The sequence below is a fragment of the Gymnoscopelus microlampas genome (assembly GCF_963454915.1).
Source record: "Gymnoscopelus microlampas genome assembly, chromosome: 14".
Classification (NCBI taxonomy): Eukaryota; Metazoa; Chordata; class Actinopteri; order Myctophiformes; family Myctophidae; genus Gymnoscopelus; species Gymnoscopelus microlampas.
In genome coordinates, this window is record NC_139951.1 from 14,879,448 (window position 1) to 14,897,423 (window position 17,976).

Below are 17,976 nucleotides of genomic sequence, written 5' to 3' on the forward strand. Positions count from 1 at the left end.
TCTTCAGCTGAACACTGGTACTGTTGTGGGCATTTAAAAGTCACTCATTTACCATTTCCCCAAACAATGTTTTTAAAGCTCCTGAGCCAATAATGTTGTATCCAATTTCGGTATCATTTGAGAGGGAAAAAAAACATAAAAATATTTCTTTTTTTCTCAATTCACAAAGGAACCTTAATTGTCAACCCTGGTAATGTCAAAGTAGCAGCTTTAAATTAGAAAGTCTGAAATTAACTTTTCTTTTAATTCTATTTTTGTAATTTAATCTGTAAACAACAAATTAAGACTGCTGAAAGCGGTCAGCTCAGCCAGATGCATCTCTGCCTACTTACACAAAAAAAGATGGCACAACAATCTTCAGCATTGAAATATTTTATTTCAAGCTTCCAAATCCTCTACAGTTAAGAAAAAATAAGGGTCATGTGTTTTCCCCTCAAACAGAATCCTCCACTGTTAACATTTTTTATCTACATTAACCGGCACAACAACAGTTCAAAAGGTATCAAAATCTAAAAAGTTCCAGTTGTCTGAAAAACAAGGCAATTTAAACACTGTACACTTCCTTTGAAATACTTTGTTTTTTTTAAATCAGGTGTCATGGGTCTTTCTTTTAAAAGCATAATGGCATTCTGGTTGAATATCATTTCTTTAAAACATACTGTGTGACACTGACAATAATGACAGCTTGAGAACACCAAAGTGTAAATGTATTAAAAGTGAAAAGAAACATAAAATGAGTAACACCGCAATTGATCATATAACGACATTTTGATATCACAGGCGACTAAAACATATTTTTTTAAATAAACTAAAATCACGTTAAGAAAATGGGGATGATACTGAATGATACTGATACCATTTTAAAATACAGCATTGACTTAACATGTCAGTGTTCGTCGGATGTTCCACAGCCAAGTGGCTTGAAATGAATAAATATTCAGCGTCCCAGTTCAATGTGAAATGGCATGCATCTTAAAAACAAAAACAAAAACAAAATGGGGGCGAAAAACGATGGGTGAGATTCAAACGAGAGTCTGTGTCAAAGCGTTAAATGTTCCCCGTGAGGGCCGAGTCCATGAGGTCATCGTCCTCATTTCTCATGTAGACCGGACTGGGCCGCGAGGGGCGCTCCGAACCCATCATGGACATGGACGAATCCGAGGCCGAGATGGGGGACCGCGACCAGCTGTCCGTCTTCATGGGATGGGAGGACGGCCCCATGGACATGGACGACTTCTTCTTCTCCTTGTCCCGGTCCCTCTCTCTGTCCCGGTCCCTCTCTCGTTCCCTTTCCTTCTGCTTCTTCTTCTCCTTCTTGTGTTTCTTGTGCTTCTCCCCCGAGCTGAGGGGGAGGGAGCTCATGTAGTCCTGCGGAGGGAGGGGCCTCATGCTCTGGTCGTCGTCCGAGCTCGGGCTGTTCTGGTGGGACTTCTCGGCCACCGAGCTGCTGCCCGACTCGCTCTCGCTGTCGTGGTTGAGCGGCATGTAGCCCGGCGAGCGGCTGTGGCTGGGGGACGAGCGGTCGTGCTTGGGGGTGGAGCCGCTGAAGAGCGGCGAGGCCTTGAGGCTGGAGATCTGAGGCCGCATGGAGTCGCCGGAACCGTCTCCGGCTTTCTGGAGGGTCACCTTGGCCTTGATGGTGGGCGAGCCGCCGTCCGGCTTGCTTATGATGATTTTGGCCAGTCCGGTCCCGCTCGCGCCCCCTGCTTTGGGGTCCATGAGTTTCTTGTCGCCGCTGTTGCCCCCCGAAACGGACACTTTGGCTTTGGCCTCTTTGTCTGGCTTTTCCCTCTTGTAGTCCCCGCCTTGGGAAGACGACATGCCGTGTTTCGACGGACCCATATTGGAGGGCCCGCCGCCGGGTGCGTTTCCAGGGCCGGGACCGGGTCCAGGAGGTCCGCCTCCGCTGGGGCCGCCTGCAGGAGGGCCGACCTCGCAGCCGTCCTCCCCGACCCCTCCGCCTCCCACGCTCTTCAGCTTGTCTATGACCGCCGTCAGGGAGGGCTTCTTGTTGCGGCTAGGAGACTTCCCTTTGGCGTTGGGATTGTTGGCGTTGTTCTGACCACCGCCTCCACTGCTTCCACCTCCTCCTCCACCGCCTCCCCCGCTGCTTCCTCCTCCAGCTCCACCACCACCACCTCCTCCTCCTCCTCCCCCTCCACCGCTTCCTCCTCCGCCCCCACCACCTCCTCCGTACTGAGACTGGGAGCCTCCTCCTCCTCCTCCGGAGAAGCTCATGGAGCCCGAGGAAGACGTGGACGACGATGAGCCGGAGGAGGAACCGCCTCCCATCGGCTTCTGAGGGCCCATCCCTCCTCCGCCGGACTTGGAGCCGCCGCCCGAGGAGCTCCCGCCTCCTCCCGACCCCATGGGAGACTTGGCCTTGGAGGAGGGCGGCGTTCCCGGAACCTGGGACTGCTGCATCTTCATGGGGGAGGAGAGCTTGTCGCCGGAGGAGCTGCCCGGTCCGCGGGAGTGCGAGGGGGAGATGTTGGGCTTCATGTTGGGGTTCATGAGAGAGCCGGGAGGCTTGCCGCCCTGAGGCTTCATCTTGCTCCCGCCTCCGCCCGAGCCCGAGCCGCCTCCTCCTCCTCCTCCTCCTCCTCCCGGCCCCGACATCCCGTGTTTGGTGATGGGGGAGGAGCCCGGTTTACCCACGCCCATTCCCTGAGAGGAGGAGCCTTTAGACTGGGAGGAGGGTCCGCCTCCCACTCCCACGCTCCCCGGCTTGGAGCTGTTGCCCTGGGAGCTCCCCATGGAGCCCTCCTTGGTCTTGATCTTCCCCGAGGAAGAGGAGGAGTGCGAGTGGTGGCTCTTGCTGCCGCTGGTGCTTCCCGAGCTTCCCGTGCCGCTGGTGGCGGAGCTGCTGGAGGTGTAGCCGCCGTGGGACGAGGTTTTCCCCCCGGAGATGCCTTTGGGGATCTGGATGGTGATCTTGGGGATGGGAGGCGTGGCGCCGCCTCCCGGAGGGGTCTGGGAGTGTCCCGAGCTGCCGGGCGACTTGGAGCCTCCGCCGCTCATGCTTCCTCCGGACCCCGAGCCGCCGCTGGGAGGGGTGTACGGCCGCCCCCCCGAGCTGTGAGACGGCGACTTCCCGTCAGGGTCCAGCTTCTTGCGTTTGGGGGGCTTTTCTTTGGACTTTCCCTCGCTGGAGGGCGTCCTGCTGCGCTTCACCTGTTTGCCCTCCGTCGACATGGCTCCGCCCATGCCCATGCCTGAGCCACTCCCACAGCTGCCGCCGTTGTCGTCCTTGGGCCTCATGAGGCTCTGCTGTTGTTGCTGCTGTTGTTTCACCTTGGCCTCTGCGCTCTTGAATTCACCTCCCATCACCCCAAGGCCCATCATGAGGGGGCTCTGCGCGCCCCCTCCGTGAGACGAGTGCGTGTCCGCCAAGTCCGGAGCCTGCCCTAAAAGCGGCTTACCCCCGCCACTGTTACCTCCAAAAACAATCCCCATGTCAAAGTCTTTGAGCGAAGGGTCCGGGGTGCTCTGTCCGTGCGGCGTGGGGTTCTGGGGCGTCCCCGCCGGGGTGTTCTGCTGGCTGCTCCCGCCGAAGCCCTTGACCAGGTCCATGTCTCCGTCCGCGCTCGGCGAGCTGTTGTCGAAGTAGCCCTGGGAGAAGCCGTGGCCCGAGGTCAGCAGGTCGGGGTTGAAGTCGGCGGCGTCTGGAAAGAAGTTGGTGGACGAGGAGTCGCTGGTGGGCGTGGCGGCGGTGGCGGTCGCCTCGGCGATGAGGTCGGCGGCGTCCGTGAAGGGGTTCTCGTTGCTGTTGGGGTTGAAGATGTCCGCCGAGTCGAACACGGCGCTGCCCTGGCCCGAGCTGGAGGAGTCGCGGTTGGGGGTGCCGAGGGGGCCTCCGTCCTCGCCGCCGCTGCCCATGTGGTGCTGTCCCGGGCCTCCGCCGCTGCCTTTGCCCGTCTGCTCCGGCAGATCCGACAGGATCTCTGTGATGTCGGCTCCGATGCTGTCGGAGCTGGAGAGGCGCACCATGCGAGGCGGCAGGGCCTGCTGCTGCTGCTGGGACTGGACGTGTGCTTGTGCGTGGTAAGACACGCCAGAGGGGCCAGAGGGTGGAGTCCCGCACTGGCTGGGCGCCGGGGTGATGCTGTGGGGCGTGTCTAAGCCGTCGCCGGGGAGATTCACGTCAAAGATGGGGTTTTGGGAGGCGTCGACGTCCATGGAGAAGAGCTCGCGGTGGAAGTCGTCCTCGTGCGAGGCCTGGTGTTGGTGGTGGTGCTGCATGGATGACTGACCTTTCATGCCCATCCCACCGCCTGCTCCCCCGGCACCACCGCCGGCGCCAGGCATCGCCCCACCCTTCTCGGGGCCCCGCGGGCGTTTTTTCTTCCCCTTCGATCCTGAACCACCAGAGCAACTGCCACCCATGCTCTCTGTGCGCGGCGAGCCAGACGAGGAGTTCTGCCTCTCCCGCGGACTGGAGCCGTACAGCGCGGCAAAGTCTTGCGTGGGGTTGTCTTTCAGCAGATTCATCAACATGGGATGGTTCTTGGTGTTGCTGGCGGGCGAAGAGGTTGGCGGAGGGGTCTGGTGGGGTTGCGGCGGCGCGTTCTGGGAGCTGGGGCTCGAACCCACGCTTCCGGTTATCTGCAGCAGACTGGTGAGGATGGGATTCTGGGTGACTTTGCTGTAGTCGTCAGTGTGACCCTGACCTTGTTGTTGTTGCTGCTGCTGTTGTTGCTGTTGTGAGGCTCCCTGCCCAGCTGCCCCTCCCTGGCACTCTCCACCTTGGCCTTGCCCACGGGCCCCATACAAAGAGCTGATGGGGCCTGCGTAGTTGGGACCCCCGGGGGCCCCTCCTCCAGTAGGGGTGCTGGCCCCGGTGAGCCCGGGCAGGCCCATGGGGTTGGTGCCGTCGCCCGCGGCCATGTTGTAGCTGGGACTCCCGGAGGGCGGCAGGTTGTTCTTCACCATGATCTCCACGGCGTCGGCGATGAGGGAGAGAGCCGGCGTGTCGGCCTGGATGGTCTCCGCTTTCCTCCGGATGGCTCGCATGGTCACAGGAATGGACATGCACCTGAGGAGACGAGGACACAATTAGCGATGTTGTTGTTGGACATCATAATGAGTTGGAATAATCACACAATTAGGAGGCAGAGAAAAAGACGGACCCACCTCTGAACCACTTTAGTGATGAAGTCGTCGGTGCAGATCAGAGCGTCCGACAGGCCTTTGTACAGCTTGCAGGCCACTTGTCTGGAGTCAATCACCTCCATCACCACTACAGCACCAGACGTAGGCAGAGGAGAGGGCAGTTAGCGTCACAAGTTTGACACAGTAATCGATTCAACAGTACACAAACAGTTGAATTGTCCATTCAGGTTCATATGCTGAACACCAGGGGTCTTCAACAGGGGGTCCTCAGAGTTACTACGGGGGGGAGGGGGGGGGGATGGGGGTGCCAAATCTTTGTGTGAACTTTTTTTGTGGTTTCACATGAACCACTTCAACCCTAGCATCCCTATTCTGAGGCAAACATTTGTTGAAAATAGCAGACCTACAGCGTGAGGGGATCTTTGGCGGTAGCTAAGGCAAAGAGGTTTTGTGTAGAGGGAAAAAAGGAGCAAGCCAAGTACAGAGCCAAAGGTCCAGTTTACTAAGTATTGAGGATTTAAGTGGTTAAATGTCTGAAACTAACAAACCAAAAAAAACACTGATGATAGTCAATCTATGAAGCGATCTATGAAATTGTTTAATCTGCAACACAATTCTATACAATATGTAGTGGGGGTCCCTGCTTCATCTCTCTCTTAGCTAGGGGGCCTTTGCCTGGAAAAACGTTGAAGACCCCTGTTTCACACTGTCAGTAAAAAAGTTCATGACAGCGACAAAGTAAAAGCAGAATAAAGCGTAGTGAGTTATCAGGAGTGTGTGCTCACCACAGACGAGTGATTCGTTGACGGGATGTTGGAAAGACACGCTGAAGCTGGAGTCGGTCAGGGGACACACTTCAAACTGCAGCAGACCTGCACTGTCTGGAGGAACAGTCAGGACACAACATATTCCTTCATCAACAACTGGTCTCTTGTCAGTGGTTCTAGTGAGTGACCGAAAGTCCTATTATTCCTTACTTACTCACACACCTTGTACTTTAACTACATTAACCCTGGCATCTCTATTACGGGTATGTCATTATAGGAGAACGTTTTCAAATAAATACAAAATTATAATAATCACACACAATGTGAAAATAGCAGATCAACATGCTCACAATGTGCAATGCGTTGTAAGCTTGTGGCTATCTTCGGTAGCTAATGCATAACTACTATTTCTAAAAGCTGGTCTCACAGAACATCTGGTTAGCATCGACAAGAAAACGCTGACTAGATAGGCTACTCCTAAAGTGTCTCTGCGAATTCAGTTCCTCTCAAAATGACATTGATTCAGTGACATTGAACAGACTCCATTAAAGCAGGCGTTTGAGTGGAACCAGCTACTTTTTCCACATTCAGCCAGACGGGCCCATCCACTACCTCTTACCCTCTTTGATGGATGTGCGCTTCACACAGCTGCCGACCAGGGTGTTGTAGGCCGCCTGGTGGCGGATGATGTCGAGCAGCGCCGGCACCTGGGCCGGGTGGCGGAAGGGGATCCTGGACACCAGCGCCCCCTGCAGGGAGCGGCCGTCCTGCACCGGCGCGTCGCCGTTTAGGAAGTAGCAGTGCTGCTGGTCTGGCAGTGACTGTGGGGAGAGAGAGAGAGAGAGAGAGAGACAGTGAGGTATTCTGTCTACAAATACAATTTATTACTTGTTTGTGTGAGTGATGAAAATCGTGGTGGTTGTGAGCTTGACACAAACAGATTTTTTTTTATTTAGCCACTTAACACATTGAGTGCCAAACACAAGTTTGCAAATACAACCGTTGAGTGCCAAAAACGAGGGGCGCTCTAACGCAACTTAGGAATGATCTTAGGTCCCTTTAAAACGGAATGGACGGATGTGACGTGAGCCCAAAAAACGTCACTTTCGTCCACTCCGATGATAGGATTTGGAGAAAAAGGTCCATATCTCCATACTTTTTTACAGTGGTGAAAACAAGCCATATTCGACGGGCGATCAATCTGCAATGGAGGATCGTACTCTGTATGTGCACTGGATGTACCCTGTTTAAAAAAAACTCTGGCACTCGATGTGTTAAGCACTATTCAGAAATGTTAAAAAAAAAAGTTCACAATGTGTCGCTCATGTTGTGAGCTTGTAGATCAGCTACTTCTTAAAACATTTTAAAGGTTAAAAATCTGGACACAACGGCTGCACAATTGCCGATACCATGAAAAAAGTAAAACATAAGTCAAATAAACCGATTTATCGCTCAGGCCCTACTATAAATGTATGTGAGCTTCGAAACCAGATAGTGTGTGTGTGTGTGTGTGTGTGAGTGTGAGTGTGAGTGTGAGTGTGAGTGTGTGTGTGTGTGTGTGTGTACTTACAGAGTAGAAGTGCATGTTGTGTGAGGGAGGTGGAGGCGGACTGCCTTCCTCCAGAAGCTGTCGTTGGCTGTGAACAATAAGCTGGTATAGAGGAGCCAGACTGGGGGAGCTGTCAAACACTGGGATGCCTGCAAGGAGAGATGGACAGAGAACACACACACACAGACATCAGCAAATTATACTTCATGCAAAGAATCCCCAAATTCCACTCTGAAATGCATCGGAGATCTATTGTCGTCCCACTTTCCTGAAAATCTGATAACGTATTACCATTTACCAATCTCACAATACTAATACCATTGCATTCACTTTGAAAATTAAATCCCCTTAAATGTTGCCATTTTGACAGGGTATTGCACTGTGATCCACAGTAATATCTTTTTGTTTACTGTGCACTTGTGCAGCACATTAAAGATTAATTCACTGTATTTTCACTTTTAATGTTTTCTTTCATATTGTTTTTATATGTTGTTGTAATTTTGTGTACAGCAGATATTTTGGACAGGGCTCCAACAAAAGCATAAATAAAGGTAAAATGGTAAATGGTGCATTCATACAGCGCCTTTATCCAAAGCTTTACCCATTCACACACCAACGGCAGAGGAAACCATGCAAGGCACCAACCTGCTCATCGGGAGAAATTAGGAGTTCAGTGTCTTGCTCAAGGACACTTTGACACTAACCTAGGTGGAGCCGGGGATCAAACTGGGAACTTTCCAAGACACACTTATTCTAAGCCATTGCACGTAGAACAAAGTCTATGGCACCGTTTCTCAACGTTCTGGTCTGGGGACCACCAGGTTGTCCAAATGGACCCTTACGGATCTGGAACTCTTAGAGTGTACACATGGAAACAAATCCCCGGACCAGACGTTGAGAACCAATGGTTTAAGTGGTGAAACCCACCAGTAGCAGAGCCCATCCTCTGTATAAACGACAGAGAGAAAGGCATGGGTCGGTTCATCTTCAGGAAGAAGCAGGCAGGCAGGTCCACACAGTTGGAGTTGGTCACTGAGGAAAAGGAGGGCGTCCTGAAACACACACAGGGTTCTCTTACAATGCTTGTGAGGACGGCGATTTTATGAATGCCATTTTATTTATTTTTTCTCCCTCTCTTAAGCCGAAAACAGCCGATCTACAAGCGCAACACAGGAATAACTAACCCCATCTAAATGCCCTAATACAAACCCTAAACTGAATCTTTTCCTAATTGTAAACTCCCCAAATTAGTTTCAGGTAAATTATCCTCACAATGATGTACTAAATTGTACTATACTTGAGGGGACAATTGGCCCACGCAAGTATAGTAATACAAATCACACACACACAAATATTGATTTATTTCCACGTTCCAGTGCAGGTGAGAAATGAAGGGTGTGTGTTGGGATTGTCTTACCCCTTGTTGTCGACCGGGTGGGAGCCGGTGATGAGCGGAGCGATGGGAAGCTTGAACACAGAGGCGGTTCCTTCCACTGACACCGACACGCTGATGCCCAGGGACCTGGGCACTGTGCAACAACAACAGGTCCAATTAAACAGGGATCAGCTCAAGACCTAACAGGTCATTTTTTGTATGTCTTCTGTGGACCCAAACTTACAAAAATACATTATGAATCAACAACTTAAGCCCCATTTAATAGTGAAAATAGCCAACTTACAAGCTCACAATTAGTCGCGATGCAAGCTTGTAGATCTGCAGTTTTTTTTTTTTTTTAAGTTTGTGTGTTTTTTTGGGGGGGGGGTGTTCTTTAGAATTTTGATTTATTGTCGTTTTCGTTTTTGAAAATCTTATAATACAAATAAATGTATATATTTTTAATGTAGGAAATATGGGTCCTATAAAAATGGGTCCGTGACCCAGAAGTGGGCCCGACCCATTGTTTGGGAAACAGTGCAATATAACACATGATGGGGCAGAGAAATAAGAGGCAACACGAAGGCTTCTGCAAGGTTCTCACGCTTTATGGAATTTATGTTTCCAGGACATAACTGTTCAAATTATGCAAGGATGTATGCCTAAGAAGTCTTTAGTCACGGTAATTTGCATTCTGAAGTGCCATTGCAGGGAAAAGAAACGCTGACCGGGAAGAAGAAATGGCCCTTGGGGAATAATACAGATTTACTCTAATAGATAGGCTATTACGGCAAAGCGGCTTCTGTGTTCTCCAACAGTCTGTGTAGGGGCATGGAGATGAGCAGATATGCTGCGTGTAATGTTGATATTTAACCACATGAACCCTAGCCTATTCTAGACTTGTCATAATAGGGGAATATTTGGAGAGAAAAATAGGAATTTTTGGTATTTAAAGTACAACAAGATCAGCTAGATCGACTATTTTCGGAGAAACTATTTGGTGTGGAGGTAAAACAGTTAAGGGGACAAATACGGGGGACCCTGGTTAATGAAGTATATAGGTGGTTAAGACCGTTTTGATACAATTAAAATGAAATATAAGACCAATTCAACCTATAAAGATGAACAGAAAAGACTGTTCAAATGGTTAACACTTTTCTGGATCTGCCAACACCATGAAACAGGGCTGGCCAATATATCGATATTATATCGACATCTTATGACACTCGATATTGTGAAAGTGACATACATAGTGTTTTCCTGGTTTTAAAGACTGCGTTATAGTTAAGTGATGTCATTTTTACCCTGACTGTTCTAGCTGTTCTATAAATTGACATTTACTCATTTAGTTATATACTGTAGGCATTATTGATGATTTATCAGAAATCTCAGTCTAGTCCAGGAGTTCTCAAACATTTTCATGTCAAGGATCCCCAAATAAGGCTGCGGACCCCCATCTCAAAAGACTTTGTACCAGGGGCTGCCAATACAAGATATGTGTTTTAAAACGTAAAAATAAATATTATAAAACACATTTATTCAAGATTTTTTTAAATAGCAGATCTACAAGCTCACAACGTGCAATGCGACGTGTTGAGAGCTTGTAGATCGTCCATTTTCAAATATCCAATGTAGATAGGGTTAAAATGGTTAAACGGATTTTGATGATTAACTTAAGTTTCTGATATGAGGACCCCCTGGAACGCCATCAAGGACCCCTGGTGGCCCCCGAACCCTACTTTAAGAACCACTGTCATCCCCACAAATATCGATGGGAGGTATTTGTTCAAAGATATCATATTTTGTCCATATGACACCAACCCTACATGCAACTATATCACGTAAATCATTCACTCACCATTAGTGTCTGTGAAGTTAAGCTGCGTGCCTGTTCCCTCTTCAAAAACATCGTAGGGAGACACGTAACACTGCAGAGAAACAAGATGGCCGCCGCTGCGGGGCGCCAGCAGGCCCACACTGCCGTGGAGAATGGTCTCCACCGTGTTGGCGTTGGTCGCTAACCTGGAATGCAAGCAGAGGAAAAGACTTGAGTTAAGAGGGTATGCTGAGGAGATGAGGAGTTGAATTAAAATTCTCAACCTGCAGGTTTAGGCAAGTTGGATTAAAGACCTTTTAATGCCACTCAGAGGCAAACAATTTAACCACTTGAACCCTAGCATCTCTAATCGGGGGTGGGGGGGGGGGCATTTGGGGAAAATAGCTGACGCATAAGCTGAGCTTGTAGACTTGTAGGCTATTTTCGGAGAAGAGATTTATTGTAGAGATTATAAATTCACAAAAATAACATAGCTGTTATTCAACGATTTTAACTCACTAATATGTAGGGTTTAAGTCGTTATGGCCATTGGCCAATTTATCAATAACAAAAAAGCACAAATACAATGTAACAAAAATACATCCTAAATCTTATTTTCTTTGTCTGTAGTCCATCAACCTGTTTTTTTTGCACATTTTGGATTTTGTGCATAAATCCCTGAATGGAAACCTGAACGCGTCGCGATGCGTTATGAGCTTACATATCAGCTTTTTTCGGCTTGCCGAATGTTCACCTATTATGACATGCCCAGAATAGGGAAGCTAGGGTTCATGTGGTTAATGCAATAGTTTCCAACTCTTTTCCCTTAGAGCCCCCTGCCCCCTTCTTACATCTGAAAAACACTGAGACCACCTACACGTGCGACACGCATGCGCGCCGCACACACACACACACGTTAACAACTTAAGCCCTGTATAGTTCTCATCATATGGCGAAAATAGCCGATCTACAAGCTCCCAATGCATAAAACAAGGCCTCTGTGGTCTTTCGCACTCTCCCAAGGTGGGCCCGGACAGCAGGTTGGGAAACACTGGGTTAATGAACTGACCTGAACATGTGCATCATCTTGGTGAGGTCCAGTTCCAGGGACTGCAGTGCAAGGTACATCTTGGTTTTTAGCTTACTGGAACACACAATGACAGCAAGACAATCACACATGGGGGGAAAGATAACATTGCACTACAGATCCGAGGAGGGAAGATCTTTCCTATTTGTCCCGAGTATCATTTGTGTCAATAACAGTGTTTCATTGCAGATACCATTCCAAATCTTGAACTTTCAGTTATTGGCCGACATCAAAGGCCAGGGCAATGTATCACTTTGATTGAGTAACAGACTTATGCGATCAATTTGGGGCATAATAGATTTTGTTTTTCCTTTTCTGTCTTTTTTTGATATAACCCATTTTCCTCCTGTTTGAGAAAGCCAACAGCTTGATGTCAAGATATCAAGTCACTTAGCTACAGTTTCTATATTGGATTTTATTGTTGGAGAAATGCTCTGGCTCTGGATCGGAAGCCTGTATCAATATATGCACTGAAGTGAAAAAGAACTACATTGTGCAAGTCATATCCAGTGCCCATGCTACATCAGCAACACGTCAGCCATTCTAAATGATCAAGAGAATGAAGCATTCAACTTCATGATTCTGCAGAACCGTACTTAGCGGCATGCACTGTTCTGTAACCAACCTCCTCATTAAACAAGATCTTTATCTATTCAACTAAATAAATATCTTAGTATGTCTTTTTTTCTGTATCCGTCTTGTGTTTCATACTGCGGTTCCCCCATGACAACTGAATTTCCCTCGTAGTATCAATAAAGATCCATCCATCTACAACAATCCTATTCAGTAAGATTTTCAATTGACTAGCGCCTTCAAGTCAGCACTATTGATAGCATGTTGGGACTGTTTTTTTACTGAAACCTTGTTGAACATGAGTGAGCCACGCATGTATGCCTGCCACAATCTAGATTGAACACTGCTGCCTGTTCGGCTTAACTCGATTTGGTTTGGGTTATTCTCTGCCCTGGCTACGAAGCCAGTGTTTTTTATATACATATACCAACAAATCGATTATTTTGTCGCTTAATGGTGCCGTGCAAAAATAGCAGATTCAGCTTTTTCACTATTTTTGAAAGAAGAATTTAACCTATGACATGCCCAAAAATAGATCATTTTATTCAGTTATCAGTTATTTCTTATAATAGATTAAATCGATTAACTGTTGCACAATCTACTTACTTGTCCCCAGGAAGTTTGTACAGATTGACCAGTCCCTTCAGGTGTTTGGAGAACTCTTCAAAACTCTTCTCCCTGAAGAGGCAGGTGATAAAGATGATTATTACTACACTTTATTACACGGCTTGGTTGAATGCTCGATTCTGATTGGTCAGTCATCGGTCATTATTTCTGGATAATGACCTATGAGCTCTATAACGGACCGCTGTGTAATCAGAGACTCAGAACACCTGCTCATGTCAACCTGTGCTGCTTGGTTATATGCTTTATCCAACATGACAGCCATGTAAACAAACAAACAATGTCATTTACAACTAAACGTTGCTCTCAAGAATGTTTTTGAAAACATTTGAAGTGAGAAATAGACGATGCAATAACCGAGAAGTCATTCTATTTGATCCACTGCGCTTCCTTGTTTATCGTGGCACAACAACGGGGGAATACCAAAACGCTCGCCCCAAAACACAGTCGCCCCGGGGCAAATCCGGCGGTATTACAGGCAAATCGGCAGTAAATAGAATGGGGGGCGAGTGTGTTTTGGGGCGAGTTTTTTTCCATTTCGTCATTTGTTTTTGCGAGGCAAACTTGTCCGCCCAGCCCAATACTTATGGAATACTTTCATTGCCGTAAGCAAGGAAATACTTCGTTTTGTTGTTACTTTTGGGTAAATGTATTTATGTATTTATTAAGTAGCCGTGTAATAAGCGGGATAACCACCTCGGCTGCGCCTCGGTGGTTAATCGCCCTGTCGGGCTTTAAATTTCAATAATGACTACCTCCCCATGCATTATCCCTTGCATAACACATTTCACAACAATTTCACCCTAATCTAATATACAACATATTCAACATATTTATGTTTATATTGTACTGTGTGCGTTGGGTTTCTCTCACCTCAGGTGCTGGATCAGCTCGGGACAGCTCTGTGAGCAACAAAAAGAAAAAGGGGAATAATTCAATCAAAGATTGTGACGAATCTTCTACACTACGCCAACAAATATGTCGTTTCAGGTGGAAATGAGGAATAATGAGTGAAAACACATTGCTTCATATTATCCATTATGTAACATTTCTCCATGTTTACTCAAAGATAACATAATAATAATAAATAAATCATTACATTTGGGTGGAATTCAATACGCGTTGCAAGCTTGTAGAGCTGCTATTTTCGGTGTGCGACAAAGGCCCACAACTAAGTATAAATCGGGCTTTAACCCTTTAAGACCGGGAACGCATCTGTGTGTCATATTTAGATTTCTTTGGCTATTCAAAAATAGCAGATATACAAGCTCATAGTGCGGCATTGAGTGCCACGCTACGAGCTTGTAGATCTGCTATTTTTGATTGTAGCTCATAGAGCGGTTTAAATGGTAGCGCTTTAAATGGTACTGACCGCAGGGTTCTCTCCATGATGAGCCACCTTGACGTCCACCAGCTGTCCACTGGTGTCCAAATGGACTTCCACGTAAAACATGTCTGACGTGATGTAACACTCTGTCCCCGATGGACTGAGATGGGAACCCAGCCTGGAAGACAGAGAGAGAGAGAGAGAGGCAGAGACAAACAGAGACAGATCAGATATAACTGGTGATAAGGTTGATAGGACGATGTGAATATATAAACTGCACAGCCCTGCATGGTATAATGTTTACGATTTAGTATGCAGTATTAATGAGACAAATAAGAGCTATACAGAACATGGAAATAATAAGTCTATAGCAAGCTAAATGGAAATGTAGCACATGTGGACAGAGAACATTTACAATTTAGGCATTTAGCATCACTCTTTATCCAGAGCGACTTTGAATAAGCAAGTGGAGCGTTGTCCCGAATGTTTTAGGGAAGGTTCAGACAGCTTCCCTGTGTTAGCTGATCTGAGTGAGCAGGAGGGGCTGTAGAGTTAGATTAGGCTTTGAAGATATGGGGGTGCCATGCCTTTGGTTGCTTTGTAAGCCAACATCAGTGTATTGTACTCTAGAGTCAGACACTAACTTTTTATCTCACAATCCAAATGAGTCCTAAAACACAACAGCACGTTTAACCGCTTTACCAACCTTGTTTGACATAAAATAGAAATATAATCAGATAGACAAACAATAACCTCTGAAGGTTTAACAACTTGTGGTTTTGTTTTGGCTCCCAGTCCACGGCCAGGCAGGCAGAGAAAGGATGAGCCTAAAGAAGCAGAAAGCAGAAGACTTACTGGTTCTGTCGTGCAATGGACTCCAGACGATCAGTCATGGAGGCCAGAGATGATACTGGAAAGAAAACAAACAAAAAAGAAAAAACAAATGAACACAGGAAACTGAACAAATTGGATCCCCCAGTGGGACCATGGTGGCCCATAGAATCAGATAGCACTGTGAACTACTACTCAACTACTGGGTTCTGGCTCACTTGTGAGAGAAACATTTACCCATGTTGCTACTCCAGCGTCTACAGTCTGTAGTGTAGTGCATTACATATCATTGTTGTCAGGCAGAGACCGTATAGCTCCGTATTTCATCTGTTTATGTTTTTTCATAAATTATTTTGTTTGAAAAATTATATTTTTGGGCAAATTAAATCGCACAGAGGAACCCCCCCTGCAAATAAATTATTTTTCTATACTGCAACAATGTCACTGAGTGAAATTTCTTTACGTGCAAACAATATCTGACAAAAAAATGATTTTGATTCTGATCTCATACGCAGCCTTTTACCAAACAAAGCAAGGTTTTAAAGTACCGCGCTCACCTGTCAGCGCTTTCTGCAGGGTCTCCAGGCAGGTTAACAAGAGCTGGCGGCCCGCCGGGTTCATAACGCCACGTTTCTCCTGCAGACAATGAGTGGATCGATAAGGCGGCAAATAGAACATAGGGCTGGGCAATGGAACAAAAAATATATCGAAAACGAAATTTAGAACCAACAACCAATAAATAAAAGTTGCTCATGTAGGTCAACTACAAGAAACTTACTTCTAGACATCTCGCCTCCTGCAGAGCCACACCGTTAAAAACACCAGCTATACACCAGCTATAGATCATCTATCATCTCTTTATTACATAGTGCAAGGACTTTCCCTGGTCCAATTACTACAATACGCAGAATGCTCCGCTTTAGCTCCACACACACAGCATTCTTCCTCACCAGCAGACTCACGCTTAGCCAGGGATATAGCTATAGTACAGACTGCAGAACAAAGGCGAAGGAAGTCGAACATCCAAAACGGTTTGCACTAGCAAGATACAACTGAAGTCCTGCCTATAGTTCTTCCACTACCCACAGATCTGAACACACCAATGGGTGGGTGGCAGGAATAAATTAGGCTGCTACAGTGAGCACATTGGCAAGTATAGAGGCTGTTATATAATCATTACACCCCTATGACAAAAGCATTTTAAATAAGCTTGAAAACATCAGCCATTTGGAGTGCAAGAATGACACATACAACAAGTGTAGTTCAGTTATTGATGACATACGACGACAACAACAGCAGCAGCACTGTGTGAACTGAATCATTTTGTCTCACCATGGCCTGTCGGACCACCTTGCTGGTCTCCTGCCAGGGCCGAGAAGCATTGTGTTTGGCATGAAGCTTCTCCAGCAGGGCAGCCACCCGAGTCTGCTTTTCGGCCTCTGAAACACACCAGACAGAAACATACACAATGTATATTCACAGTGTCCAGATTCTAGTCGCAAGCAACTCAGATGCTATGATGCTGCTATCTGGCATCTAGAATTGCAATACCAACCCTTGACAGCCCATTCACCCAAACAGAAATTATAACATGTCTACAGTGGATTGTTATTAAAGATACACTTGATGGATACAAAGAGGATAATCCAAGCTTTCCGTACAACTGCAATCTTGGTGAGTTTAACGTAGTTTAATACAATCAGATAGGACTTTTCTGTTTGGATGAATGGGCTGTCAGCTCTAGATACCAGATAGCATTATAGCATAGAGTTGTTTGCAGTTATCCAGACTCAAAGAGGTCCAACAAATCCAGTTCTTTCGCGGAGATAGTGGGGACAGCTCATTATTTCTTGACTAATTCTGACTACTGATAAACACAGGTCATAGGAAAAGAAACACACTGGGTGATTATGGGTTGTATTCCTTATCATTGTTCAACGATTGAATTAAACAACATAATCAAAATCTGAATATTTTAATGTTGTCATATTGTTAACTAAAGCTTCATATCTCTGGAGTTGTTCTCTTTTGGATGACTGCCTGCCCACTGGATCCTTTAAATCTTGTCTTTAAATGTCTAGATGAATTGAATACACAGGACCTCAATGGAAACAAGCCCTGGGCTTATTGGGTTATCATTTTAGGATCCTTTTGTACAAATCTGTAAATAGCATTCAATCAACAACAACAAAAAGTAAACTGTTAGCTATTTTGCTAGCTTCAGCTATCTATGGCTTCAGCTAACTAGCCCAGGCAGATAAACTAAACCCAGACAAAGAAGCAACAATAACCAGTTATGTTAGATCATGATGCCTGGATGTAGCCAGTGAAATCAGGACGTTTGGTTTGAACCAAGAGGCATTCAAACAACTTACTTCCTAAGTTAACCAACTCAAAGTAACAGTCTATTGTTTACTAGTGATGTCAGCAGCAACAGCTACTGTTAGCTTGCGTTAGCATGCCTGGCTAAGTGGTAGCCCCCCCAACCTGCCATTAAAGAATAGATAACAAACATTATAATATCTTATTAATGACCTGTTCCTTCCTCGGCTTTGAGCCTCTCTCCATGGGCCTGGCTGCCTCCCTGTTGGGCGGACAGAGAGAGTTCTCTGGCCGGGCTGCTGCCCTGCAGTGGAGCCCCAGACACCGCCGCCATGTTCACTGCTGCTGCCATCGTATGTTAACCACTGTGGCCCTCATCGGCTCCCGTAGCCGGGGTTGCCAGATCTGCATATCATAATTTCCCCGCAATATTTTATTTGAAAATAGCCGATCTACAAGGTCAAAGCGACGCGTTGTGAGCTTGTAGATCTGCAATTTTCAAATAGCTGATGTATATGTGTGCTCATGTCATGTGTGGCCCATAGTCGCTTCTTTTGGGCTGGTTTTCCTAGACCTGTTTGCTTGTTTCTCTC

The 17,976-nt window shown here is 46.9% G+C and overlaps 1 protein-coding gene across 1 annotated transcript; it reads right to left on the minus strand.

The window, feature by feature from the left end:
- Window positions 1-356: 356 nt before the first annotated feature.
- On the minus strand, window positions 357-17,725 carry med1 (mediator complex subunit 1). The gene is made up of 16 exons (XM_084078025.1): window positions 17,597-17,725; window positions 16,394-16,500; window positions 15,619-15,697; window positions 15,086-15,140; window positions 14,276-14,408; window positions 13,777-13,805; window positions 12,886-12,957; window positions 11,689-11,763; window positions 10,662-10,825; window positions 8,846-8,957; window positions 8,356-8,480; window positions 7,450-7,577; window positions 6,499-6,700; window positions 5,898-5,993; window positions 5,134-5,239; window positions 357-5,035 (listed from the first exon to the last, which is right to left on the minus strand). Exons 1-16 carry the CDS (start codon window positions 17,715-17,717, stop codon window positions 1,048-1,050), a joined length of 5,592 nt encoding a protein of 1,863 aa, XP_083934151.1. The 5' UTR covers window positions 17,718-17,725; the 3' UTR covers window positions 357-1,047.
- Window positions 17,726-17,976: the final 251 nt, after the last annotated feature.